This window comes from Epinephelus fuscoguttatus, linkage group LG1 (genome assembly GCF_011397635.1).
Source record: "Epinephelus fuscoguttatus linkage group LG1, E.fuscoguttatus.final_Chr_v1".
In the NCBI taxonomy this organism is placed as follows: Eukaryota; Metazoa; Chordata; class Actinopteri; order Perciformes; family Serranidae; genus Epinephelus; species Epinephelus fuscoguttatus.
The window spans coordinates 25039638-25067254 of record NC_064752.1 but is presented as its reverse complement, the minus strand read 5'-3'; the positions used below and the strand labels follow the sequence as shown (position 1 = coordinate 25067254).

At 41.2% G+C, this 27617-nt stretch overlaps 2 protein-coding genes across 4 annotated transcripts in view; both read left to right on the top strand.

The window, feature by feature from the left end:
- The first annotated feature begins 493 nt into the window (after positions 1-493).
- Positions 494-14006, top strand: bap1 (BRCA1 associated protein-1 (ubiquitin carboxy-terminal hydrolase)). Its single transcript, XM_049585111.1, has 17 exons — positions 494-680; positions 983-1012; positions 1781-1835; positions 2035-2167; positions 2924-3043; positions 3425-3486; positions 3646-3788; positions 5757-5835; positions 5937-6060; positions 7087-7219; positions 8309-8487; positions 9790-9920; positions 10302-10762; positions 11015-11253; positions 11479-11571; positions 11671-11743; positions 13049-14006. The coding sequence occupies exons 1-17, from the start codon at positions 644-646 to the stop codon at positions 13180-13182; spliced, it is 2226 nt and encodes a 741-aa protein (XP_049441068.1). The 5' UTR covers positions 494-643; the 3' UTR covers positions 13183-14006.
- Positions 14007-16156: 2150 nt separating this feature from the next.
- Positions 16157-27617, top strand: part of bsnb (bassoon (presynaptic cytomatrix protein) b) — a 107320-nt gene continuing 95859 nt past the window's right edge. For all 3 annotated transcript variants that reach the window (XM_049579499.1, XM_049579490.1, XM_049579481.1), the window contains exons 1-2: positions 16157-16469; positions 26118-26508. In XM_049579499.1, the coding sequence (XP_049435456.1) occupies positions 16291-16469; positions 26118-26508 (570 nt within the window). In that variant the 5' untranslated portion in view covers positions 16157-16290. The remainder of the gene's footprint in view (positions 16470-26117; positions 26509-27617) is intronic.

Here is a 27617-nt window from a genome sequence, read left to right as displayed (position 1 = left end):
TTTAATCCAGTAGATTACACCAAACAAAAACGGTAAACTGGGGTATTTTGAATATTATATTGCACATTACATGTCTAGTACTGTTTTCGATTATTAATATTTCCATAATTTGAGCCCTGGGTTTGGCGTGCATTAAATATACCCTATTTTTCCGCTCTATATGGTACGTTAAGAGAGTACTGTGGAGCTGTTTTTGAGAAAAGACCTCATTTTAATTCCCACAGGCAAGAAAGGCACATGATATTTACATAATCGCTCAAGTTACATTTCACCCTCATTACTGTGTAGACTTTTCTCGGTATTAATTTACAAAGATGTTATAATTATTTAATACAATAGTACACCCAATAAACAAAACTACGTATTGCCTGATTGATTGATTGATTGACCGGCTGATTGATCCATTTGTTGTAGTTCTGCCTCCCGGAAGTTGCAGGGAGGACGTGTTTTAGCGACCACCCGTCGTGTCTTGATGACGTAGTTTGTAGGCGGCCAATTCTGTCTATTGTGTTTATCTTGAGCTCTCCACAGTTGACTCGTGAATGGATACAGCGTTACCGTTTAAAATTATTACCCCTGTTTCGGACATGGACTGGAAACCATCTTAGGTAGTAACGTTAGTCAGCTGTGCACAAATGCGAAAATGAACAAAGGGTGGCTGGAGCTCGAGAGTGATCCAGGTGAGACATGTCGACACACAACACAGCTAACAATCGTTAGCTTACACATAAAGCCAGAGGGACACTTTAGCTTCCTAAGCAGCTTCACTAATTAAGTTTAGAAAGCAACTTAAACGAAGTACAAAATTATAAAGCTATTAAATGTAGTGTGCATGTGTCTTTTGTTTTGCGTGTTGATGGAGTTCGTAACCTGAGGCGAAACATGGGGAGGAGTACCGTTATTAGCAGAAATAATACGCTGGTCTTTGATTTGTTTTCTGATGTTTTCTATGAACTCTAAATAAAATGTTTCATAATTTCAGGGCTCTTCACTTTGCTGGTTGAAGACTTTGGTGAGTAGCTCATATTCAGCAGCTAAATCCTTTAACAGTATCGCAATGTGAATAACCAGTATATACCAATCAGCCACAACAATAAAACCACTGATAGGTGAAGTGAACAACACTGATAATTTCCCTAAAATGCAATGTTCTGCTGGGAAACCTTCTGTCCTGGCATTCATGTGGATGCCTCTTGACACATACCACCCACTCATACACCAACCAGACACCACAGGGCACCCCAGAGATGCTGTGTCCATTCCTCGACCGCTCAAAGCCAAGTTCAATATACAATGGGGCCTCTGACCTGCTTAGGCACAGACACAGGACTTCTGGGGTACCGCCACATCCCACAGATGCTCAATCAGATTGGATCTGGGGTCATTTTGAGGCCAGGTTGACACCTTGAGGTCTTTGTCAAGTTCCTCATGCCATTTCTGTGCTGTTTTTGTGGTGTGGTGCAGTGTTCTGCTGGGGGGGGGGCTACAGCCATCAGAAAGTGCCGTTCTGGATCTGTAGTGGTGTTTGGGTAGGTGGTGTGTGTCATGTGGCATCCACATGAATGCTGGGATCCAAAGTTTCCCAGCAGAACATTGCATTGAAACAAGATGACCAATGTTATTTACTTCACCAGCCAACGCTTTTAATTTTTAAGTTAATCGGTTTATATTTAACTCCGTGTGGGGTCTTTGGGCTAATTAAGGGAATTAAAATGTTTCTGTGTGTGTGTGTGTGTGTGTGTGTGTGTGTGTGTGTGTGCGCGCGCATCTCTGTCTGTAGGTGTCAAAGGTGTCCAAGTAGAGGAAATCTATGATCTTCAAAGCAAATGTCAAAGGTATTTATCTTCTAACAAATCCGGTCCATGCAATTCTGTTTAGTAAGTCACGATTGCATGTAAATCAAGATTTAAACTACTTATTAGGTATGTCAGGTGGTGACGTCCGAGCTCATGTATGAATATAAAAAGCGTTCATTTTCTTACACCATGTTGGACTATAGCAACAACCTGTGTTAAGCATCACTTTATTTTTTAGTCCCGTCTATGGCTTCATCTTCCTGTTCAAGTGGATTGAGGAACGTCGATCCAGGAGGAAAGTTAACACCCTGGTGGATGAGACATCGGTCATTGATGAGGAAATAGTAAATGACATGTTCTTTGCTCATCAGGTAAGTGTTTATGTGATCTCGACAGTTACTGTAGTTATTGATGTGACTTTTGATAACTGAGCAACTGGAGTCAGCAAACCTTCTGCAGATTTCTATCAGAATTAATGCAGTCCATGATGTAACTAGTAAGCTCCTGAGTACATTTTAATCATAGTCAAATGTAAATCTGTGGGGTGTCGGTGGCTTAGTGGGTAAAGCAATCATTTTAGATAATAATTGTTACAAAAGTTTTCAGGATGCTGCTTATTTAAGTGGCAAAAATCATGACAGATGCCATTCATAACTTATCTGGCCTCAGTCATTTATGAAAATTTCTAGCTTATTTAAAGTATTTCAGGTATTCATTTTTATAAATTGTATGAACTTGTAAAAAGCAAGCAAATTGAGGTACTTCCAATCAGCTCTAACAGCAATGTTTAGTGTTTTCACATTATATAATACACATTTTTTCCATTCTGTAACTTCAGTTAATCAGCTATCAGTCATTTCAGCACTTCAGAATGAAATGTCCTAATCTCAAGAGACTGCACTGGTAAAATATTGCTTAAATAAAAATATATATGAAATAATAAAAGGATGTATAGCAATCCTAACATATATGATCGATAAATCCATCCAATATAGACGCCATAAGATATTTTGCTGCTTCCATCCCTTCAAAACCCTAATTCATATAGTCATGTCTTGCAATAATGTCCAAAGAAACGTTCGTACTCTAACTTAAACTTGTGTTTATGTGTCATTTTTTGTACCTAGCTGATACCAAATTCATGTGCCACCCACGCTTTGTTGAGTGTGCTTCTGAACTGCAGCGGCGTTGAGCTCGGCACCACCCTTAGTCGTATGAAGGCTTTCACCAAAGGCTTTAGTCCAGAGGTAAGATTTTTCTCATCCTCACTTGTGTATCTCTTTTATTTTGGTGTAAATCATTACTGTGCTTTATATTCACAGTTTTCATTTGAAAATCAGCTCTCAGACCTGTTTTTTTACTTTGGCTGTTACAGTCTAAGAAACCATAGTAGGTTGACAAAAACTATATCAGTGAGATAATCAGAGTTAATATTTAAAAAACACATTAGATATATAAGAACAGGCAACGGTAGCAAGAGCTTGCAAAGCATATGTAATAGTTTCTGTACCTCAAACATCATAAAAATTTCATTTTTGTCAGCAGTCACCTGATTGGTCTCTTGTTCTCCCTCTCCCTCCTTCTTCCCTTCTGTCATGTTTAACTTTTGATTTTTATGTATTTTTCAGAGTAAAGGTTACGCAATAGGAAATGCCCCCGAGCTTGCCAGAGCACATAACAGCCATGCCAGGTAGGTTACAGTCAGTGGTTCCCTTTTTAAATTTTCATGTAGCTCTGATTCTGTGGGAAAAAAAAAATCTACTCTGTTATTGGTCTGCCATACTGTGGGAGATGTCAGGCTTTGTGCATTCATCAGTTTCTTAAGCTCTCTGTCCGTGTTTCTATGGAGACCGGAGCCCAGGCACCTGCCGGAGAAACAGAATGGGATCAGTGCCGTGCGGACCATGGAGGCCTTCCACTTTGTTAGCTATGTGCCAATCAAAGACCGCCTCTTTGAGCTCGACGGACTCAAGGCTTACCCCATTGACCACGGTACGAGTGCATGCTGACAGAGATATGCAGAGTCCTGTTCTGGTCACACTGATTTGTAGCATTTTGGCCGCCATGGAACCAGTGAAAGTTGCCCTAGAGGGTATGCATATGTTGAAAATAGATTTGTCTGCATCAGTGATGCTGACTGAATTTTCTAGAATCATTACTCTGTTTTTTTCATTTTGTTGGAAAATGGGTTCAAGACAGGGGCTTTTCAGGTACACCTTCCTGAGGTAGAACCAAACATGACCACTCATTTTTATCATTTTATATGTCCCCTTCATGAGGTGGATGGTCCTAACAAACATATTTTATACAGCACCAAGTGATAAAATTGATCAATATATTGACTCACTCCATAGGTGAAGAAGTGCAAAATAAATCTACTCTGGAGATGGTGGGGGTACCTACTTAATCTCATTAAATGTTTCACCTATTGCTTGGATTTTGTTCAAATTAGCACAGACACAGCCTTGATATTTGCCCCACACCTAGAGCAATATGAATATAAAAATACGCACTTATCATAAAACTAGAGCCCAGAGCACTGATACTTGAGGCCTGCAGGCCAATTCTGTGATAGGGTGCCAGGTGGCCTGCTGTGCCGACCATTGTCTAATTCACAATGACAAGAAATTGTTCATACTGGGAATTATTTTAGAATTTGAATATTAATTGGGTGCCAGAGTGCATAGGAAAGCATCAAAGTAGAGTTGTTTATCAAAAAAATGTACTAGCAGTGGATCCCCTGGACCTTCGTTGAGGGGTGCGGGAATACTTAAAGCTCCACATGTCCTCAAATCCTAGAAATGTCATACACCTGGCGTGTGCTGGGCTGCTGTAACTGGATTTGCCTCTTGGCAAAGATGAGTGAGGACAGTAAACACTGAAAGGTTCAAGTGAAAACTAAAACAGGCAACTAATTTATCATATACATTATAGTCAAAATTCGGGGGGGTTGAGCCTATCCCAGCTGTCATGGGGTGAGAGGCAGGGTTCTCCCTGGATGGGTCACCAGACTATCACAGGGCTGACACATAGAGACAGACAACCATTCACACTCACATTCACATCTACGGACAATTTAGAGTCACCAATTAATGCTGCATTCTATTGGTAGCCGGAACCGGGATTGATACGGTTTCCGGTCTGGAAAGGTACAAAAGAACACCCGTTCTACCCAGAGGTCTCGTCATCAAACTCGGGCAATGTCCAGGTAGACCGAGTCGGTAGAATTGACGTCACGACGAAGATGGCTGCGCACATTGTGAATGGTAAACAAAGTTATTTGTCCTCGTATATGCTGTTTGATTAAGTGTTTGTGTTGTAAAAATCATACAAGTACTTTGAAATGCCATTGCAAAGTACACTTAATTAAACAGCACATACGAGGACAAATTGAGGACAAATAACTTTGTTTACCATTCACAATGTGCACAGCCATCTTCGTCGTGACGTCAATTTTACCGACTTGGTCTACCTGGACCTTGCCCGAGTTTGATGACAAGACCTCTGGGTAGAACAGGTGTTCTTTTGTACCTTTCCGGACCGGAAACTGTATCAATCCCGGTTCCGGCTACCAATAGAACGCAGCATAACCTGCATGTCTTTGGACTGTGGGAGGAAGCTGGAGTACCTGGAGAAAACCCAACGCTGACACGGGGAGAACATGCAAACGCTGCACAGAGGTCAAGGGGCTTTTAAATACAATGTTGTCATATCATAAATTACACACAGACAACAACAATACATTTTAACGTCAACTTAACATTAATTCTTTATGTAATTTCCTTCAACTTATAAGGTGAAATCACTATTCCAACTTTATTTTAAAATATAATGTTAGTTGTCAGATTGTAAAAAGTGGAGGGGACAACCTTATTTGAATTGCATTAATTCATTTAGTGTTGTTTTGTTAATTGCTGCCATTGTTACACACTTAAAGTATGATATTTCACTCTATTTCAGGGCCCTGGGGAGAGGAGGAGGAATGGACCGATAAAGCTCGGCGGGTTATCATGGAGAGGATTGGACTGGCCACTGCCGGGTGAGTCCTGAGTCTGTTAGCTCAAGCGGTGGTGGTTCAGCTTCTACAGTACACACACCCTCAAGGCTTCATTCTTATGCTGCTGCTCTGCTCTTTTCCAGTGAGCCGTACCATGACATTCGCTTCAACCTGATGGCAGTGGTGCCTGACCGCAGGATGAAGTACGAGTCCAAACTGGAAATTCTAAAGAGGAATCGACAGACTGTTTTGGAGGGTCTGCAGAAGGTCAGGACGGCTAGAAATTTCATCAGAGGCCGAAATAGAGTAAAATTTGATGACTTGCTATAATCTTTGCTGCAGCATGTCAGAGTTGAAACTTGTTTTGATGTCCTACTGTAGCATTCCTGAAAAAGCCCCGTTTCCACCAAGCAGTCTGGTTCACTTCAGTTCGGTACATCACTTTTACATTTTCATGCTGAATAGTTGTGGATGGTACCAATGTAACTGTTCCATACCGTCAACATTTTTCATCACCTTTTTGTTGGGGTACCTAGCACACAGATCTGGTACTAAAAGGTGGAGCTGTGAACACTGCAGTCTGTTGGCTGGTCAGTAGCAGACGGTCACTCTGCTCAGGGCTGAGTTGTCGCTGGTTTTGAAGCTCATGTAACCACTGTTCATACTGTGGCAAGTTCTGCATACATCAATATACTTTAACTATAAAATGAAAGGAAGGTTTGCTGCCTCTTGCAGCAGCTGTAGTTGGAGTGAAAAAATAACTTAATTCACTGGGCTGACTGCCGGCGACTTTTATGGTGGAATGATTACTTGTAATGTTACTCAATGCACGAGATGACGACAGGATCCATGACAACTTCGACCATTCCATTTGTTTTCACTGTCTCTGTTGGATGACATACACATTTAGAATGAAAATGTCGGTGTGCAACCCCTTTCCATGGATGATAAACAAGGTGTAGACTTCCCTTTGTGTCAGCAGTGAAGAGGCAATACAGGGAGAGCTGGACGGAGCAGTGAGCAACAACAACCCTGCCTATATTTAAGAGTACTGTCTGCAGTGGAAATGCTAAACAGACCTAGGGTCTAGGTACATGTTCGTAGGGGTTACTTTTGGTTCTAAAGGTGCTATACCAAAAGCTTTGGCAGAAATGGGGCTATAATTGTATATGTTAAAGGTGTTAAACTTTTTTAAAGGTTTGTCAAAGTGTTTATTTGTAAAGGAAATTTGATTGGGTTGAAATATAGCCAAGCAGGATCCCTTATAGGATCTTTTATGTGTTGTCTCTTCAGATGATCCGGCTCACTCAGCCTGAGCTTGTCCATGACAAGAAGCAGCAGGAGTCGTCCTCCACTGATGATAACACCACTGCGGTCAAGAAGGAGGCAGATGCAGAGCCAGTTACATCGCAGGGGGCTGATCAAGGTACGTAAAGGGATAGGTTTTTTTTTTTTTTTTCCTCACTCCCACAGTAGTAGTCTCATGATAAACAGACAGAGAGCAACTGGGGCAAGAAGGAGCTGAGCGATTCCATATGTTGTGCGCAGCTTTATAATGAAATGAGATTTTATCCGATGTAGCTGTGATTGGACAAAATTGCAAGGTCGCGCAGAATTCAAGTGGACTGGCTGAATTTGCATTAATTTGCAATAGCAACATCTGTTTAACCACCTAAACCTGTACTGCTGTAGATGGGGCTCTGCAGCAAAATGTATTTTAATCTCCCACAAAAAGGCCTACTCCCCAAAAAAGCAACATCAGTTTAAGTGCATGCTACATTTAGAAAATTTTCACGGCTTTACCGTGCTGTCAGACAGCTCTTTCCTTTGGCGCTACATTTTCTCAACTCCTGTTTATCTTCGCATAAGCACAACCGTATCATGCACTGTATTACACTGCAGATCAGCTGCTTGGGTCAGACTCTCAGCAGTTTATGGATGAGGCAACAAATACAAGGAAATTAGAAAGAGGGGTGATTGTGATAGCAATGATAAATTGCTGTTCCCTGTGGAGAAAAGAGGATTCCTTAACTGAGAATTTACAGAAGTTCTTTTGCAGAGGGAACTGAACGGGCCGAAAAAGAGAGATGCACAGAGATCTGTGATATATGATAGTTCTGTGGTTGAGAAAATGTAGCGCTATAGGAAAGGGCTGTCTCTGACAGCAAAGTGAAGTGGGGAAATTATTCTCAATATAGTGTCCACTTAAACTTATATTGATTTTTTGGGGGTAGGCCTTTTTTAGGTGGCTAAAATACCCCCATCCACAGCAGTACATTGCTTAGCTTCAGTGGCTGTACTCCTGCCTGCTTCTTCAAACTGGGAGCACACTGACCATCATCTACTGTAGGTAATACACTGACTGGATAAGTGCCTAATACAACCCCACTTCAGAAATCCCATACTGTTTGTTGAGTTGGCTTTATTTCCACAGTGTTCATTAAAATACATGTTAGTAAACTGTAGCGGGGCACATCATAAACATTTAGCTGAAATAGACTGACTCTCATTATAGATTCAGTGGATGAGTCAGGAGGTCAGTCTAAGGATGCCCCCAGCCCCTCAGGAAACACTAAGGTCATGGGCAAACCACCAGTCCCCACAGGTCCCCAGCAAGTCACCAGTCCCAACCCCATCGTTCAACGCCTGCCTGCCTTTCTGGACAACCACAACTACGCCAAGTCTCCAATGCAGGTAAGAGGAGAAGTAAAATGTAGAGGTCCTGGCTCAGAAGTGTGTGTGTGTCTGAACTTTCTTCACCAATTTTGGCCACTTAAGACCTTTTTCAGAGGTGATGATGGATTGATCATATTATACGATTAGGGCATGTTCAGGGCTGCAAGTAATGATTAATTCCATTATCAGTTATTCTGCTAGTTATATTCTCAATTAATGTTTCTTCATAAAACGTCAGAAAATAGTGGAAAAGTCTTAGTCAAAGATGATATCTTCAAATTGCTTTCGACCAAGAGTACAACAAAGAGAGGCAGCAAAGCTTCACATTTAATAAGTAACAAAAGTTTTTGCTTAAAAAATAAACTAGTTTATTATCAGCTATTAAAATTGATTGATTAGTTTTCTGTTGATTCACTGATTGACTAAATGTTTCAGCTCTAGTTGTGTTCAGGACTTACAGCACTGTTTGAAAATATTTATTTGACATCACCCTCTATAACTTTTACAAAATACATTATTCAAATATAGTATAGTTACAAGGTAAGGGTTATAATTGAAGGGTTGGACATTTTTCCAGTTTCCATTTTGAAGGATGCTTGTCTTGTTTCCATAGAACTACATTTTATCTGTATTGTCTTGTCAGGACAAGTTTTATTGAAACAGCCCAAAATCTATACAGCATATGACAGTCTATATCCGTCCTCTCCTTGAAGAGAGTCCGGTGTTACATTGAGAATTGTGTGAAAAGATTAATATTCGACTCTTTCAACAACTAGGACAGATCACACATTGCTTTCTGTCTCTCAGATCTGACTTGCGGGCAGTTCACTGTGCCTGTTATGTCTCTGTCTTTTATGCCATTAAAACTACTGATCACTCTCTATTACATTCCAGGTGTTTAAGAGGAACTCTGCTATTTTTCAACCTGGGCTTTATTTTCTCGTGTTTTTGTGTTGAAGTGACTTACATGAACAACACTTTTTGAAATTGGTCCAATGTTGAAAGAGAGGGCTGAAATAGGCTGCTGTACAATGTAACCGCTCGGAGCAATTGGCCCCGTCATTTTAAGTCCATTTTAAGTGCATTATAAGTGACTCATAACAATCTGAGCCTGTTAGAGGCAAAGACAAGCACTTGCTGCTGCTGGCTGCAACGTTTCTCTCAATATTGGACCAATTTAAAAAAATTGTTTTTCTCAGACACAAAACCATGGGTCCAGGTTGAAAAATACCGGAGCTGCCTTTCGTGACCTCCCGGATTTAACATTATTTGGAGAAAAAAGATTGTGTTGAGGTTTATCAAAGATTCTCTGACTAACAGGAAGAGGAGGATCTTGCTGCTGGAGTTGGTCGCTCTCGAGTGCCAGGGACACAACGCCAGTACTCTGACGATGAAGATGACTATGAGGATGATGAGGAGGAAGTAACTGATTCCACAGTCAAATCCAACAGGTTAGCACCGTTATGTGTATATAGGTATAATTTCTTTCTACGTTTGTGGTTATGACCTGACTGAAAGAGGATTCTTTTGTGGTCAATTTTTTTATTGATGATTTATGATAGCAACATGATCATAGCACATACACAGAGGGCACCGAGATTGGAGGCGGTGCAACAAGAGTTTCTCTTATTTTCAGTCCCAGCAACCACTTCCGCCCTCTGGCCACTGACATGGTGGATCAAAAATAAAGTGTGTGTAACTAAAAGGAGAGATAGAACAACAACAAACTAAATAAATAAATAAACAAAACAAAACAAAAAAAGAAAAGCAAAATAAGTCCCTTTTTAATGGTTTTAGATTTTGCTCATGTTGTAAATTTTTCTGTTTTTTAGGTTTAGACGGAAGGGAAGTCTGCGAACGCGACCAGGACGAGTCGGGACTGGAATGGAGAGCCAGATTGCCCTCACCGTATTGGCTGAGAAACTGAAGGAGGCCCAAAGAAAAGATGCCCTAAATACACCCCTCTCAGTACGCACAGAGGGGCGCACAGGAGGCATCTGCATCACATCTGCCTCACAGCCTTCCCCCACACCCAGCAATGAAAGCACGGACACAGCCTCTGAGATTGGCAGCGCCTTCAACTCCCCGTTGCGCTCACCAGCGCGCTCCCAGGCTGCCACGCGTCCATCCAGTCCGGTTGCATCCCATCTGTCCCGTGTGCTGTTTGGAGAAGACGAGATGCTGAGGCTGGACTCCAGACACAACCGCGCCGTGAGAGAACTGGGTCCCTCTGTCAGCGCGGCCTTGTTACACCTGCAGGAGGACGGAGTCATCTACGCTCTCCCTCCATCTGGTGAGTACAAGAGGTCGTTATTGTCATCTGTGTTATTTACAAAGGTGCTTTAAAAGCCTTTGCTGAGGTAAGCATTTGAGTCTATTACTTGATATTTAGAGTACAGTTGGAGCATATTAATCATCTCAGACAGTAGAAGTAAACAGTTTGGGGTGACCTTAATGAGAATAACATACACTGCTTTTATTAATGGATTGTCTGCGTCCAGCTAATTTTGATCGATCGTTACCTTCTCTGTTGTCTGTACGCTAGATTTGGCTGCTGATGGCACAAAGCGACCGTGCACTCCTGAAAAGATAAAAGACAAAGAGAAGGCAGACCCCTCAGCAGGAGAGAAGGAAGGGGTGAACGAGGGAGACGAAGGACCGTCTGTGGAGGTGAAAGAAGAGGAGAACAAAGACGGAGCAGAGGTGAGACCAAGCAAGGAAAAGCCCAATGCTGTGGAAACCGCTGCGGACAGCAAGCCCCCTGGGGATAAGTACTCTCCCAAAGTAAGTCCAAGACTTTCCCCAGTGTTATAATGCACTGTAGTATGTATCTTACTATTCTTATCAGCCTGCCAAGATTTGTTTTTATATCACATTACGCTCACATTTTCTGCTTGTGTTGCCAATTAGGGAGCTGTATCTAACACTGTATACTATATATATATATATATATATATATATATAATAAACAAACACACGGAGCGGTTAATGTGATTCTGTCTCTTGCAGGAGCTACTCGCACTGCTCAAGTGTGTAGAGGCTGACATCGCTAATTATGAAGTGTATCTAAAGGAGGAAGTAGAGAAGAGAAAGAAATATAAAGTAGGTTTCTTTTACCTGGAACCAATTCAGTATCTTTGGTGAGATGTTCTTATCGGCTTTTAATCTAAATCTTTTTTTTTTTTTTTTAAATTCAATCAGATTGATGATCAGAGAAGGACCCATAATTACGATGAGTTCATTTGCACCTTTATATCAATGCTGGCCCAAGAAGGTAAATATCATCATCTCGAGGACTTCTGTCTTTCTTCTTCTTCTTCATCTTCTTCTGTTATTTATCCCTCTCACTCCTCCATCATACCTACATTTAAACCTTCTTCTGAAGTTCCACTTAATTTCCTGGGTTCTCTAAAGTTAGTCATTAGTGTCCGAATAGTTTATTTTCTACTTTCTTAATATGGTAAGGAAAAGATTATGGTTGACGTTAGTTATGTGAATTGACAAAATAATAGTTTCGTATGGGTAAAAGTCCTGTGCTTGTTGGACCCATTCACCTCTCCTCCCTGAGCGGACTGTTGCGCTCTTTATACTTCATCCATCAGTCTAAATGTCTAAAAATTATGCAGATGGGTTTACATTGGAGTTGGTTGACAGCCTGGTGCCTTCCATACAAAGGATGAAGGATGTGATGTCGGGGACATTGCCCCAAGCTGCGTATTTTGACAGGGGAGTCAGGACCAGGCTGTACGCCGCCCTTTGGCTCCAAATGTTTAAAAATATAAGAAAGGGAAAAAAACACAAAAATGCAAAGTCCTGATCTAAATTACACAATCTCCTCTATCTTTACACAGTTTACAGTAAATCAGCTATTTCTCGATGTTACAATGTAAAATTTAAATAAAAATAAGTAATAAGTCAAGAAAAAAATAGTTATATGCTAAAAATTTAATATATAAACTTTTAATTTGTGTCATTTTAATCATTATCCCTCTCAATAGTTACTTACTCAATTACTCAGAAAAAAAGGAAGTAAAGGAAGTAATATATATCCCTCTCACCCAACTCCATGGACCCGACATCTTAAAAAAAAGAAAAATAGCAGTAGCAAAATAGTAATAAAAATAATAATATAAATACTTACACATACCTATAGACATTTAAGTATACCAATAAGTAACGGGATGAAGTTCATAAATAAATAAATAAAAATGATAATAAAAAACAACAAATAAGTAAACCTGAAAAAAATATGTTTTTGTTTTCTTTGATCTCCCTTTTCCCTATTTTGTACCTCCCCTCCCTCTTTCATTTTACTTTTGTAGAAAACCTGTTTTCTGTATTTTCTTCCATCCCAGATCAAACAGTTCAGCTCGACTCCTAATACTGTGGTTTATTATCTCCATTTTATAGTCTTAGTTAATCGTGTCCTTCCTCATGCTCAGTTGTGGCGCCTCTAGTTTCAGCCACTTATTTATTATCTGTTTAAGTGCCACTACTTCAAAAAAAAAGAAACATATCCTGCTGGTATTTTGCTGGTATTTTTATAATGCCATTCGCTCTGTCTCGTTCTCCTCTGCAGGCATGCTGGCCAGCCTTGTGGAGCAAAACATTTCCGTGCGCCGTCGGCAGGGAGTGAGTATCGGCCGCTTGCACAAACAGAGGAAACCTGATCGCAGGAAACGCTCCCGACCTTACAAAGCCAAGCGCCAGTAATTACAAACAATCATACCTTCTGTGAGAAATGTACTCCTGCGAGCACCGAGCAATCACCACAGAGAAAGTGGAACTGATGCACTCCTGAAAATCTCTTTCGCAACGGCAGTCTAGTGTTGTATTTTAGAGCCTACTCTCCATCATGAAATCGACTGCGTGTTTGGTCAGTTGTTTTATCATTTGTATATATATATGTGCGACCATTTTAGCTCAATGTAAATTTTCTTCTCTCTAGTGCCACCACTGATGACGGTTTGTAAATATGAAAAAAATGAATTGTGCATCTGAATGAATTTTTCATCTGGCAAAGTATTCATTCTGACTAAACAGTCCTACGGTCAGTGCAGTTGTCACTAAATATACAATTTGGTAGCAATATTTCCTCAACTGTTTCCCTCTCTCTTGTTTTTATGGTGCCAATGAAGTATTGAATGTTTGACCAAAAAAAAGGCCACATTTTATTTATCCATAGCATTTCAGTTATAATCTCGTCACTGTTGGTAACTCACTATATATAACATAAAAAGCATCTTTTAATCACATTCTTCATCGACAGTTTTTAAACTTAAGAAGGCGTCATGATGCATCAAGGTTTTTTCTTCCAGCTGAGGGTCTCTAGTTGTGTATGACTATCTCTTGAGGTCCCGCAAATGAAAAACAAGCTCTGTGTTATTTTTGTACCTGAGACCTCAAACTGAGTGAATATCAAGTCGGATGTGTGCACTTGTGTGTTTTTGTACATATGTATCTGTTAATTGGCTCACCTGTTCACTGAGCTCAGTCGGTCTTTGTGCTTGCCAATTCATACTATAATAAAGTCAATGAAATGATCTTGCTATAATCCAGATGTCTTTTTTAACTACAGCAGGATTGCAGTATTTAATGTAATGGTAGTGAATGGATTGGTGCAGGATTCCACCTCAGAGTATGTTAATAAATGTTAATCACACGTCACAAATCTTAGTAGGTTCAATAGATTAGTTTTATTAGATCAAAGTGCTTTATTGTAGTGACAGTTGGTGTACACTAGGGAGAGCAAGTATTCAGGGACGAGTGGGAACATCGAAAAATCATCTCCATTACTAAGCTGTTAAGAAATCCATTCACAATAAAATGAACTTGGGATTGTGCTGTGGCACCATGTGGCTGTGATGTACATGTGTACTGAGATTTAATATGTACTGTAGCACTCTTAATGTGCTTGAACTGGTGTTTTGCATTTGCCAGAACAATACCTGTTTTCATCTATGACAGAAGAACTACAGTTTATTATTTTCTTGAAACATATTCATTTGCCAATAATTTAAATTATCCTAATAAGTGAACAGTCATTTGCAACATTTAATTTACCCCTAGATAAACTCAGCCGTCATTCTTAACATGACTTTTTGATTCCAGCTTGCCAGCTATTTTGGCAGTTGTATTTTATTCTTAAATAAAGTACAAATGGTGGCCTGTGTGGGAGTGAGAGCTACAAAAAGAAAAAATAACCCTCAGCCACACATCCTGTGATGTTGGAGCCAAATAAAACCGTGCTGTAGTGTTATGTCACCACTATTTGCCTGTACTTTGATATGGTGATACAGACCAAGATCTGCAGAACTGAGAATATAAGGGCTTATTTTTTATTATAAATTAACCATTTTTAGCTTTTCTGGATTAGTTGATTGATCTCTCAGTCTATACTATCCAAGAAAATAGTGAGAAAAAAATACAGAAAAGATGTTAGAATCAAATAAAATCAGGCTGTTGTTACGTCGCCACTGTTTGCCTGTAATTTGATTTAGAGATAGAGACCAAGATCTTCAGAATTAAGAATATTGGGTCTTATTTTTTTTATCATGAAGTACTCAATTTTCCCTTTGTGGATTAGTTGATTAATCTTTTAGTCTATACTTTGTCAGGAAATGGTAAAAACCCTCATCCACACATCTTCAGATGTTGGAGTCAGATAAAATTATGCTGAAGTTACGTCACCACTGTTTGCCTGTAATTTGATTTAGTGACAGAGACCAAGATGTGCAGGATAAGGGGTATTTGGTCTTATATGAGTCAATCAATTTTCACTTTTCTTGATTAGCTGATTAATACTTTGGTCTTTACTTTTGCCTGTTTTCTTTTTCTTTTGTTTTCTTGTTCCCTTTTGCCTTGGATTTTGAATTACATATTTGTTTCACACTATGATGTAATGTTTATTTGTGTGGACACCAGGAAGAGTAGTACCTACCTTTGTAGTGGCTAATGAGGATCCAAATACATAAATATAGAAATAATGATAGCAAATAATATGTCAGAAAATATTTTTTAAAAAAATCCTAATTCCTTGTTTTGTCCAAGTAAAAGCAAAAAACTATAGATAAATGAATAAATAAATCCTAATTGCTTATTTTGTCCAAGTAATAGCAAAAAATATATAAATAAATAAATAAATTCTAAATCCTTATTTTGTTCAAGTAATACCAATAAATAAATAAATAAGTAAAAACAGAAGTATTTAGTTTAGTATAAAAGTCTAACATCACTGGTAATTTTTTACATTTCAGAGGCTGGAACCATTTTCTTAAAATAGTCAAACATTAGCCACACTGATTATCAAAATAGTTGCTGATTAGTTGGTTGACTGATTCAATTTTGTGATCAAATATCCAAATAATTTGCACTGTGTGTGTGAAACTTCTGTTGGTTCACGGAGACGAAAATGCTAAATATAGACAGATATAATAAAGCTTGTCACATCCCAGACACGCGGCCATGATGTGAGATGTTTCCGGTCGTTTAGGTTAAAAAACAAATGATTTATGACGTGAATTGAATCAGGGAGGTTCCAGTGGTCTCCAGTCATGTGCCACGGAGGACTCAGAGGCATTTGCGTGGTGACTTGAGATAACCGAGCGTCGCGAGCGCGCACGTACGGGCCACTCCAGTTCCCACCCATTGCGTCAGCGCGCTCCCTCGCCCTCTCCGTCAGCGCGCGTGCTCCGTGCGGGATGCTGAATTGTAGGTGATGATGGCGGAAGGGGAGCAGCGCTGAGTTTCATCTGAGTTTCCACCACAGCTGTAGAACCATCTACAACATCGTTTCTCTCCGTCGAGACCGATCCTGAGGCGATGGGGAACGAGGCCAGCATGGAGGGGGAGGGACAGGCGGGACAGCCCGGCCCCGCCGTCCCTGCAGCGGGGGCTCCGGCTTCCATTTCAGCACCACCGGACTCTGGACAGCTCATCAAGCCCAGCAATGGAGCGCCAGCCGGAGGAAGTGGGGCTGCACCCGGGCCGGGGATTAACAGGTAGCCGCGATAGCTAGGACGCTCCACCGCCAAACTGTGGGCAGAAATCAGGGGAGGCTAACGGCAGCGTGGCGTGTACCATACATCTGTACGACGTGGATAGGCTATAGGATCAACCGACTGCGTGGAGATAGACTTGAATGGGCGCTTAATTATTTATTTCAATATCCTTGTCAACACAATTCACCACCCCTTTTGAGACCCATTTCTGCTTGTTGGCAGCACCACCCTATTACTCAACGTCAATTTGGGTCGAAGTCAAATTTAATATGCAACGCTTTCGATGGAGAATCAATAATATAGCTTTCAAACGGTTCAATAGGGATTTCTACGCCCGTTTTCACGGTGTCTGTCCCCAGGCAGCAGTGGCTAAGTATAATGAATGAAAGAGCGACATTTTTCTCCTCATAGTGAGCCAGTGCCAAGTCAATATGAACACTTCGGAATGGGTCTCACTAATATTAATGTCCCCCTCCTCATAGCTGCAGGTGATAAATAAATTAGTAAATGATGCAAAGTGCACTGGATCTCTAGGCGGCTGCATTACAGGTTGATTTCCTGAACATGCCTCGACGTGAAAACCGGTAAGTCATTGTGAGAAATCACCTTCCTGCTTGTGGGGAGACGTCTGTATCCTGATGTCAGCGTTGTGTAGGGTGACAGTGCTGCCATCAGACAGCGTCATTGTGAGCACAGGAGCGTAACGCATATGCCATGCAGCCTGCCTCACTCATCAGATCTTAAATCAAATCAATATGCAGCTGGTGGGAATTGTTTGTCACCACTATACTGGAAAAGAAGTGTTTGCATGTCTCCATGAGAAACCCAGACACTGAGCCCAGACATATTATGGCAGCCATGGATTGTCAATACTACTACTATTTTGGCTGTTGCATATGGAAACTCCCATTGTAGTCCTGCAACAAGGCTATATAATCAGATAAAATATTAGCCTTCTTCTCAAACATCCAGCCGAGATCATTAGCGTTTAATCACACGTAGTAGCCTGTAGGTCTGTGTTTTCTGTGTGGGTGTGTGGGAGGGATTACCCTTCCAACAAGATCTGATATTGCCTTAATTACACAGTTCAACAGTTGTAGACCTGAATACGCACATGCAGAGCACAGGCACAGCTGCGTCTTGGATTTGCCACACCTGCTTACAGTCTCTCCATACTTGCCATTGTAGCCTGCCTTCCAGGAAGATGTTGTCCTCATGCTACAGACCTGCGTTCAAGGCTTGTGTCAGTACACAAAGTGATCGTGAGGTATAATGTGGAGCTGTGGACGTGTTCTGCTGCTGTAACTAGAGAAATGTATGTCTTAAATAATGTGTCTATTTGGGAAAAAGCACTCCCTGTTCACTCTGTACATTCACTGCGGGGCAGGTTGAAAGGCTCACAGCTCCCATGTAACCTCATGATTCTTTCATATCTTGATTTCTCTCTGGTACCCACCTGGAGGTGTCTCGAGAGGTGATGGCGAGCGCTGAGAGACTGAGCGTGTTCATACAGAGATGGTGACAGAGAGTGTATGATATGTCTGATTAAAATGGGCTTCTTAAGATCAAGGCCCCCACATTCAGCCTGAATCTTCCCTTAAAATACTCTTCCACAAAGAACTTGTGAGAGTGTAAGAAATTGTGAGACGGTGGCTGAGTTGAGACTGTAGATAGGAGGCTTTCATCTTAATTAAAACGAGTTGCAGCATTTTATGAATTTGCCTATTAATATGAATGGGGACATAATATGCTATATATAACCATATTAAAGGGGATGCCATATAGGCGGTTTTTGCTCCATGATATGTTTTATTCATGGCAGTCAAAGAGCTAAATCTGAGTCTATATAGGAGTCCATGAAGCTATGGGAGTCACCCAACGCTTCTGCTCCACAAAGCACCACAGAGGTTGTGTTCTTCTCTAATCGTAACAGCTTTGACTAAGTGCACAGTCTCCCTGACCTGATGACCATTACTGACAAGCATTCAGGGTAGTAAGAAATACTGCCTTGTGTTGAACGCAAGCTCAGGATATTTCCAACAATACGCCCAATGTGCTGCGGCTGTATTATCGCCTCATTGTTTTCTGTCTAACAGCTGAAACAGTGCAGAGCCGTACATGCTCCATCATGTAATAGCATGTGTTATAAAGTGCTGCGAGCTACTTGATTCAGCCTTTTTCAAACAATGCAAATCATTAAATCAGTATAAATCAAAAGTCCATTACAAACGCCGAACAAAAAGCTACAGTTCGCATGAGCATGATGGATACAGTCGTGTTGGGAAAAGACAGAGTGTGCAAACAGTATGCCCTCATAATTAATTCACCTTAAGCAATGGAAGCAGTGTTCACCGTGCAGCCTACACATACCAAATGGTTATCACAACTCAAATAATGCAAAAGCACTGCTTATTATTTATGACATTATGACAGCCGTAGGATACAGAGAATGAGTTGCTACCTATGAGTCATTGGCAGTGTGGCATTGTTGTCCAGATGTCCAAACATTGACACTGCACTTTAATTTAAAAGCCACCAACGCCTGTGAAAGCTTAATCAGGGCTCAACAATATGGATTGTCCGATTGTACGGAGCAAATAAAGTACCACGTCGGGCTAGTAAATGTAGCAAATCATTTGCCCAATCAGGCAAGTGGTAAAAAAAGGATTAAAGTATTGTTTTTACTGGAGCTGATGAGGAGTGAGCTGTCTCGCTTCTTCTTACCTCTGTTGAGAGTTGCACATGCTCAGTATTGACAGGCACTTGCTAAAAAATGGTGGCAGATAAAGACAAAGTTCATGAGTGTGTAAGTGTAAGCAAGCATGTCAGTTACCCTGGAAACATAAGTTTAGTCGGGGTGGCGTCAAAGGATGTGGGCGAACCTCCCAACTATGTATTGAGCAGTTGGTTGCAAGTTGGGTAAAGGGGCAAGTAAACTTCAGACAAGTAGATTTCTTACCCACTTGCTCAACTGGGCAAGTGAAAAAAATAATTGATATATGCATCAACTTCAGCGGCAAACAGCTGGAAGTTTGTGTCATAGTGACCTGAAATGCTCGAAGTTATGCTGGTGTTGAATGTGTGTACATTGGTTGTACGTGGTTAAGCTGACTGAACCAGCACGTTGCATTATCCCAGACTGTCGATGCTCCATCTCAAACATACTGGGATTAAACTATGGCTGAAGCTTAACTCTGCTCAACTTCCATGTGGCACTCTGTGTATTTTGGCACTGTGGTTGGTGTAGTTTGGAGCAGGCCCATTGATGCACCTCACCCAGGTTTTTGCCTCTCATTACATCACAGACGCTGAGCTGAAGATCCGATTTTCCAGAAAATACAGTCCCAACAATCTTTGAAAAACCAAAATGGTTGTTTAGTAACAGTTAACACTGTTCTGAATCGATTTACAGAATTGTTGAGGATTCTTTTAACCATCCGGTGGAAGAAAATATACTGTTTGTTGAATGATAAAAACGATCTCTAACACCTTTTTCTCGCTGCGACTCCATTTTCTAGTTCAAGTAACCAGAAGTGACATGTCTTTACTGTGTTTTGTAAAACACAAGCAAAATATTTAACTGTCATTTTGTATGAAAATGTAAAATATTGGAAAGAAACATCAGTATAGCGATATTCATTCATCCATCTAGCTTTTGTAGCCACTTATGCTCTTAAGAGTTGTGGGGGGGATGGAGCAGATCACAGCTGACATTGGGCGAGAGGCGGGGTACACCCTGGACAGGTCGCCAGACAACCATTCACACTCACATCAGCACTTATGACAAATTTAAAGTCACCAATTAACTTGACCTCAGTGTCTCTGGATTCAGGGAGGAAGCCAGAGAAAGCAATACTAACACGGGGAGGACATGCAAACTCCTCAGAGAGGGCCTCAAGATCAGCCAGCGGTTTCGAACCCAGAACCCTGTTGCAATTCAAGAAACAGATTAAAAATCTTTTTTATGGTGCAGTGGATGGGATGTTTTTTTAAAGTTTCTGGAAACACTATCTGAACAGCAGTAATTGTTGTTACACCACCTTCTTGGTTTTTCAAAGATTGCCAGGTATACTGTATATGTTTAGGAAAATCAAATCCTTAGCTCAGAGACTTAAGTGTATTGGCAGTACATGAGAGGCGTAAATCGGGGCTATGGTGCATGCTGCCACTCATCCGAATGGCACTCGAACAATCACCGTAAAACAAAACGTAGCTGTAAAGCACAGTGTGTGTGCCGTCTTTGGGATCATTGTCTGAGGGCTACTTGTTGTGATTCTGATGAAGTCTGCTTCATGTAGCGAGTCTTTTCTTATGTAACACACTGCAGGTGAGAGATTTAAAGTTTCAGCGCTACAGCTCCTCCTTGACCAATATGACGGGGACTGTATGGTTTCTACAGTAATCTCTCCCTCGTCCACGTCTCAGCCCCTCATCAATTATTTTTTGAGGGTTTGCCGAGGTTGTGCGGTACTAAAAGATGAAACGTCTGCAAATAATGGAAAAAAAGAAGCGGCGTGGCCTCTAACACTGCCATCCACCTCTGTCAGAGCCTGTTATAATTAGTTTAGTGAATATTGTAACAGCTTTGACTGGGGTCTATTTGTCACAGCCTCTGTCACAGGTTTGGATAATTGAAACAATTAATTACATTAAATTTGTGTCTATTACCAGCAGCACAATGTAGCTATTGGCTGCTAACAACAGCAGCCAAAAACTACTTGTTTCCAAGGATGCATTTGTCATCATTTTCAACAGAAATCACTTAGATGTGTGTCAAGTCCCCCTTGTCCCACTGTAACCCCGGTAATAGGAGCTGATAAAAAACACTTTAACACATTAAACCTCTTGTCTAACAAGCAAGGTGTCCAGCAGTCACAGCATGACACGATTAATTCCACCCCGCTGAATTGTTAGGAAGTTGAAAGTATTCCCCTCTGGGGGAAAAAACGATTACCTTCTTCTCCATTTTACTTCCAAAAAGTCAGTGGTCACTGACATTCCTGAAACCTTGAGAAAACAGCAGTCCTACGTCGATGAGCATTTCACGGCAGATTTATGAGCCACTTGATGTTTAGCCATCGCAAACAAATGATGCATTCAGACATGTTCAAGTCTGATGCATCCGCTACCTCTCTGGTTTGACCTTTTAAATATTACTAAATGGACGGCAGGAGATAGGTTTCACTTAGAAGCCTGAGGTTACCAGTTTCATTTGCAATGGACAGCAGGATAAATCAATGAGAAACATATAGAATCTCCATTATAGGGATACTGATACAGATATACTGTATCCGGCTAAAATTAAACACCTGCTTATCCGATCATTTCTCCTGTTCCAGGAGACATATTTGATAAGTCAGATGTCAGTGTGCAGCAGTGTTTTTAAAGGATAATAGATTTCTACATATAGTATTTGTAAAATGACCAGATGTTGATTGTTAAGGAAACCCTTTCAAAGTAATGCAATAGGTCGGCACTTTGTAGCAGCCAATACTTTGATTTATGCTCTCAGAATCTGTATTGTCAGTTACAACGTTTGGTGCAACATTGCTGGAGGATACTAGAGAAATGGGTACACCTGGCTCCCGAGATGTTACTGAACTTACCTTTGATGTGATATTTCCTTATTCTGTATTCACACAGAAAATTGATTTGAATTTCACATTTTGATCAAAGTTGTTGTGTCAGACACCACAGAGGCTCTGATGTTTGCACACATTAGTGGCCTGTGGAATATTTAGCACAAGAGGAAAGAACTGCTTTCTGTTATCGCTTTATTAAAGCTGGCATTCATATATCTCTCAAAACATGATGTTCAGTGTGTGCTTGTTACCAAAGAGTGCATATGCGATCTTTTAAAGGAACAGTTTGACATACACTTATTCACATTCATGCCAGTAGTTAGATGAGAGGGGCAATACCGCTCTCACCAGCAGCTTGTTAGCTTAGATTAGCTTAGCATAAAGACTGGAAACCATGGATGTGTAAGGAGAACTGGACACAGACGGAGATAGTTCGTTCCTATGAAAGTTGCTAAGAGGCGCAGGAGGCTCAAAAAACATTTGGCAGGATCTGAAATTAACTTTTTTCATACCTGTCATTGTTGCAGGCAAGTTTCTTTTGTCTGGCACTCAGAAATTTAATCTGCCACCTTTGAAATCTGTGGTGCTCAAAGTGGGTTTCCTCCGGCTACTTCGGCCTCCTCCCACAGTCCGAAGACATGCATGTCAGGTTAATTGGTGACACTAAATCAGCTGTAGGTGTGAATGTGAGTGTAAATGGTTGTCTGTCTCTATGTGTCGGCCCTGTGAGAGTCTGGCGAGCTGTCCAGGGTGTACCCCGCCTCTCGCCCAGTGTCAGCTGGAATAGGCTGCAACACCCCTGCAACCCCATAACAGAATAAGCGGTTACGGAAAATGAAAAAAAATGAATGAATGTCAATTAAAACTAAAACGGTTCTACGGCCAATAGCACTGCTTTTATGTAGAAGTTGTGTACGATTTTCAAATATGTAGCTCTATCGTATCATATAATAAACCTCACTGAACATGTCTGTTTTGCATTTTCCCTTTCTGTCGAAGTGATGGATGTCCTAACGCCTTTACCTGCCACTGCCAACAATTTACCCGCTTCTAGTGGATAAGTAATTTCAGACCCTTCTTCTAGGTCAATTACCTGGATCCTCCCTTCAATGGGCCCATTGAACAACCGCACTAGTGTTTCCTTTTACCCTGCCTACCACCTGCTAAGTCTCTGGCTCACTCACATGAATGACAGTTCATAAAAACCCTGGATTCGGCTATAAGTGAATTTTACAAGTTTTAGGACATGATTATGTAAATAAGGTTTATTTAAGTGTTTGTATTGGGAAGATCGTGTACTTAAAAAAAATGACCTGCTATGGGAAAAGTCATGTTTGGGCCCCATGGCGTCATATGACCAGACCTGAGGTTATAATTACACAGTTTGCTCACTAAATTGACTTCAAAGTCCGGCCCTGTTCCTGCAGGCCTGCCAGAAACATGGGAGATAGCTAGCTGCCCTAAGGTCACAAAACCTACCTACCAGCCCCTCTAGAGCTCACTTACTAAACAAATTCTGTCTAATGTTGCAGTTATATGTTATATGCTAACTATTTTGTGGCCTTTGGAGCAGCTTGTTTTCAGTCTTGTCCTTACTGTGTGGTTGCCAGGCAACCACCAAAGACTTTAGAGATGTTGGCAGCTCTTTAGATGGATTTTGGTAGCTTCAGAGAGAGCCAGGCTAGCTGTTTGCCTCATTTTCCAGTCTTTGTGCTAAGCTAAGCTAACCAGCTGCTGGCTGTAGCTTCATATTTAAACATGAGACTCGCCTCAATCTTCTCATCTGACTCGCTGCAAGACAGGGAACAAGTGAAATAACAAAATGTTCAACCATTCCTTTAAGTGACCCTGGGATACTGTTTCACAGGGAGCTCCCATTACAAAAGATTGGCGGCTTACAAACCTTTCACTATCCACTTTGTGATAAAGCAACTAATTTGTAGCGCTTTAGACACAAAGCCACAAGTTGTTCTCAGCGGACTCCCATTTGCTGATGGATGATAATATCTAAAGAAATCTTTTGAAAAGGTGTCTTCGAGTTTAAACTCTTTTTTCTTTGAGTCTCATTAAGCCATGCCCGAGGCTTTGCATAAATCACAAGAGACTCCACTTGGTGTCTTTGCCATTCAAGTGATGATTATTAAGTGAAAATACCTTGTATCTTGTGAGGACACTGGGGAGATTAAGACTTCAGTTGTCTAATCTGTGTATATCAGTAGTCAGTTGCTTTACCAATATTCTCCATAGTCCAGTTTGGTGTCAAACAGAGCGAGAGCAGTGGTCAGCACACTGACAGGACTGTGTTGAATTTCAAATCTAACAGTGCGGTGATGGATTGAAAAGTGCAGGTTTTTCTTGACAGGGTCTCTCTACGGTGAACATAGAACTCCTGTGGAGAGTGGAACAAGGTTAGAGTTGTGCAGCGGCTCAATTCATCGTCTGTGACTCATAATTGCTGACATGCTCTATTTTAATTCCTTTATTCCTCCCTTTATTTCCACCATTCTCTCACTGTGGATGCAGAGCTGCTGCTGTGACTGTCTTTGAAGATGACGGGCATGACAAAACAAGGTCTAAATTGTTATGACAGTGGAAATCCTCCGTTCCTGTTTAACTATTGGCTATAACGCCTGAGGGCCGGAATGAGCAAGAAAACCAAGAGCTTACACTGCCGTTGTCTGATGCACTACCTTTGTTACACCCTAAACACATCGCAGAGGCCAGAGCAGCTTCAAAGAGTGAAAACAAGCCACAAGGAGCACTTCACAGAAACTGATAGAGGCAATATAAAATATTCAACATATGCCTCTCTGTTGGCCAAGGTTTTGAGTAGTCTGATATCACACTATGAACACCAATAAAATCTTTTAATGGCATGTAGACCTTGTGCATCTCACGGCTGAAATAAGAGGTACTGCTCCTTCTTGAAATTAAAGGAACACTTCATCCCAAAATCAATAATACATATTTTTCCTCCTACCTGTGGTGCTATTTATACTTCCAAACATTTTGGTGGCACCTTTGCACGCTAAACTGCCAACTCCGCCAAGTGCACTGCATTCAAAGAATGCTTGCTGTGATTAGCTGTAAGCAAACCATACAAACTGAGCATAGCGTTAGCTCAGGCAGGACACAATGTCAAGCTCAGCTCACATCCCAGCTACATCAGCTGATCTCAAACAGCCCAATCAACTGATGGAGCAGCTGATTGATGGAAGGGAGTCGGCTTATAGATCACATGTTTCCTTTCTATGCAACCAATTTGCGAATGTCATACAGAGCGCCTTATTTAAACTGCTCTGGTCTGCCTACTGTTACTGCTTCCTCTGCAAACCTCTTTGCAAACCGCCTCCACCCCAGCTCCTCCTTTTCATGCTGTGTCTGACTTATCATTGTCATTTCTGTTTGTCATTGATGCTCTGTTCTGTTCTTGGGGGGTCTTTGCTGCTGCTCTCCCTGCTGTAGGCTTTCCATGTAGGTGCATGGAAGGGCAGGAAAGTTTGCTCTCTCTGCCTCAGGCTTTCCTCATTTGCACATGGAAGGGCAGAAAGGTGTGCTCTCTCCACCCCAGCTTTCCATGTAGGCGCATGGAAGAGGCTTTCTGCGTAGGCCTAAGGAAAAGCGAGGGGCCCTAGAACAGATCCATACCGCCAAATATAATACTGAAAATGGAAATTAAGTTTTCTTTGACTAAAGTGTTCCTGACTTTCCTAGCCTTTTTTTTCTAGATCTGGGTACCAAAAGGAATGAATGCAGGTATTGTCTGACTTGAGAAGCTTTAATACTACTTGGTAACGGGTTATTTAGGTCCATACCATAAAGGTATTGAGTACTGATTCCTAGCATGAGTGCCATTTAGTTCTATTATGTTCGAGAGAAGGGAGACATCTCTACGGCTGGTATCTCTAACACTCTGCAATTCACACCAAAACAGTCTCAAGAGCCTCACCTGTTGTACTGTCTGAAGAGAACTGTCTGAATTCTTTTAAAAAAGGGAACTAAGTATAGAGAAATGAGTGTCACCACTTGTAACCCACTTTTGCGTTCTCTTTATCATGTCTACCAGACCACCTCCGTCAGACCCAGGACCCAAAGCAGGAGTCCAGAGTGGTCATGGGACAGGGGACAGATTGGCCTCTCACGACACCCCTCAGCATGCCACACCGCAAGGAGAGCAGGGCCAGGGTCATGTGGCCAGGAAGAGTCTGCATGTGGATGTGGGTAGCAGCAGGACTGGGAGGTCCCCCTCTGTGTCCCCGGACCGAGGCAGCGTACCCACCTCCCCGTACTCTGTGCCACAAATTGCACCCATGCCCAGCAGCAAACTGTGCCCCGTCTGCAAAACCACCGACCTGATGGGCACTGGGGACGACAAGCCGAACTTCAACACCTGCACACAGTGCTGCTCCATGGTGTGCAACCAGTGTGGCTTCAACCCCAACCCTCACCTCACAGAGGTAAGCAGTGCACTCACAAGTGTTGTACTTTATTCACTATAGGGATATTGTTTTGTGTTAGTAGTTTATCCAGCAACCAACACAACACATAAATGTAGTACACACTGTATGTATGTGAAGTAACCACTGTCACTCTGCCCAGAGTTACAAACAGAGTCAGCATCTGCCATGGTGCATTCACATGGAAAACAAAAACATCTAAAACACAAAATGCTAAAGTGCTAAAAAAGCTGTTGTTCAACTGACTGCACAAACAGAATGAATTCAAGCATACGTATAGACTACCTGAAGGGTAAAGAGAAGAGAAGCAGTGTGGTGGCTGTGTGACGCTGACACATGATTTTCTGAATGAAACACGTAATGAATTCTAAATATTTTACAAACCTTTCCACAAACATCCAGGATATTCTTTAAAGTCCTCGTCATTGTAATCAGACTAAAAAAATCCTGCTTTAAAATAGGACCAGGCGTCTTTATGCCTTCAGGCTTTATATGTATGTATATATATCTATATATATATATAGATATATATATGTGTGTGTGTGTGTGTGTATATATATATATATATATATATATATATATATATATATATATATATTCATACATATATATGTATATATATATAAACATATACAGTGGTGTAAGAAGGATTCAGATCAGTTACTTAAAGATGTACTAAGCAAGACTGTCAACATGCTCGCCAACAAAAGTTGAAATGAATGTACACTCATTTGGCGTTTCACTTGCTAAATATGCCTTTTTTGGCACCCTTTTGGATGCCTCCTGCTCACCGTCTGGCACCTTGTCGGCACCTTTTTATAAAGCCCTGACCTCACCTGAGTGCTGTGGGGGTACACGTCTAGAAATGTCCAAAACACAGAAAATAAAAAAATAGGAAAATACAGGCAGAGAGCAGAGTCTCTGCAGATGAATACACAACCACAAATGTCTACTGGCTTGCTTCTGTATGAGTTATAGTTGATACATTTTGTTTAGGAAAACCCTGAATACAATACTTTCAAGTAAAAGTACTGTTACCACACTATGAAAATACTCCACTACAACTAAAAGTCTAGCAATAAAATCCTTATTTAAATTGAATTATGTAA

Bases quoted from the DNA above. Each gene is read 5' to 3' on its own strand.
- bap1 (XM_049585111.1), top strand. From the start codon at position 644: ATGAACAAAGGGTGGCTGGAGCTCGAGAGTGATCCAG. The intron at 3,044-3,424 runs GTAAGATTTTTC...TGTATTTTTCAG, and splicing joins CCAAAGGCTTTAGTCCAGAG to AGTAAAGGTTACGCAATAGG. The intron at 3,487-3,645 runs GTAGGTTACAGT...GTTTCTATGGAG, and splicing joins GCACATAACAGCCATGCCAG to ACCGGAGCCCAGGCACCTGC.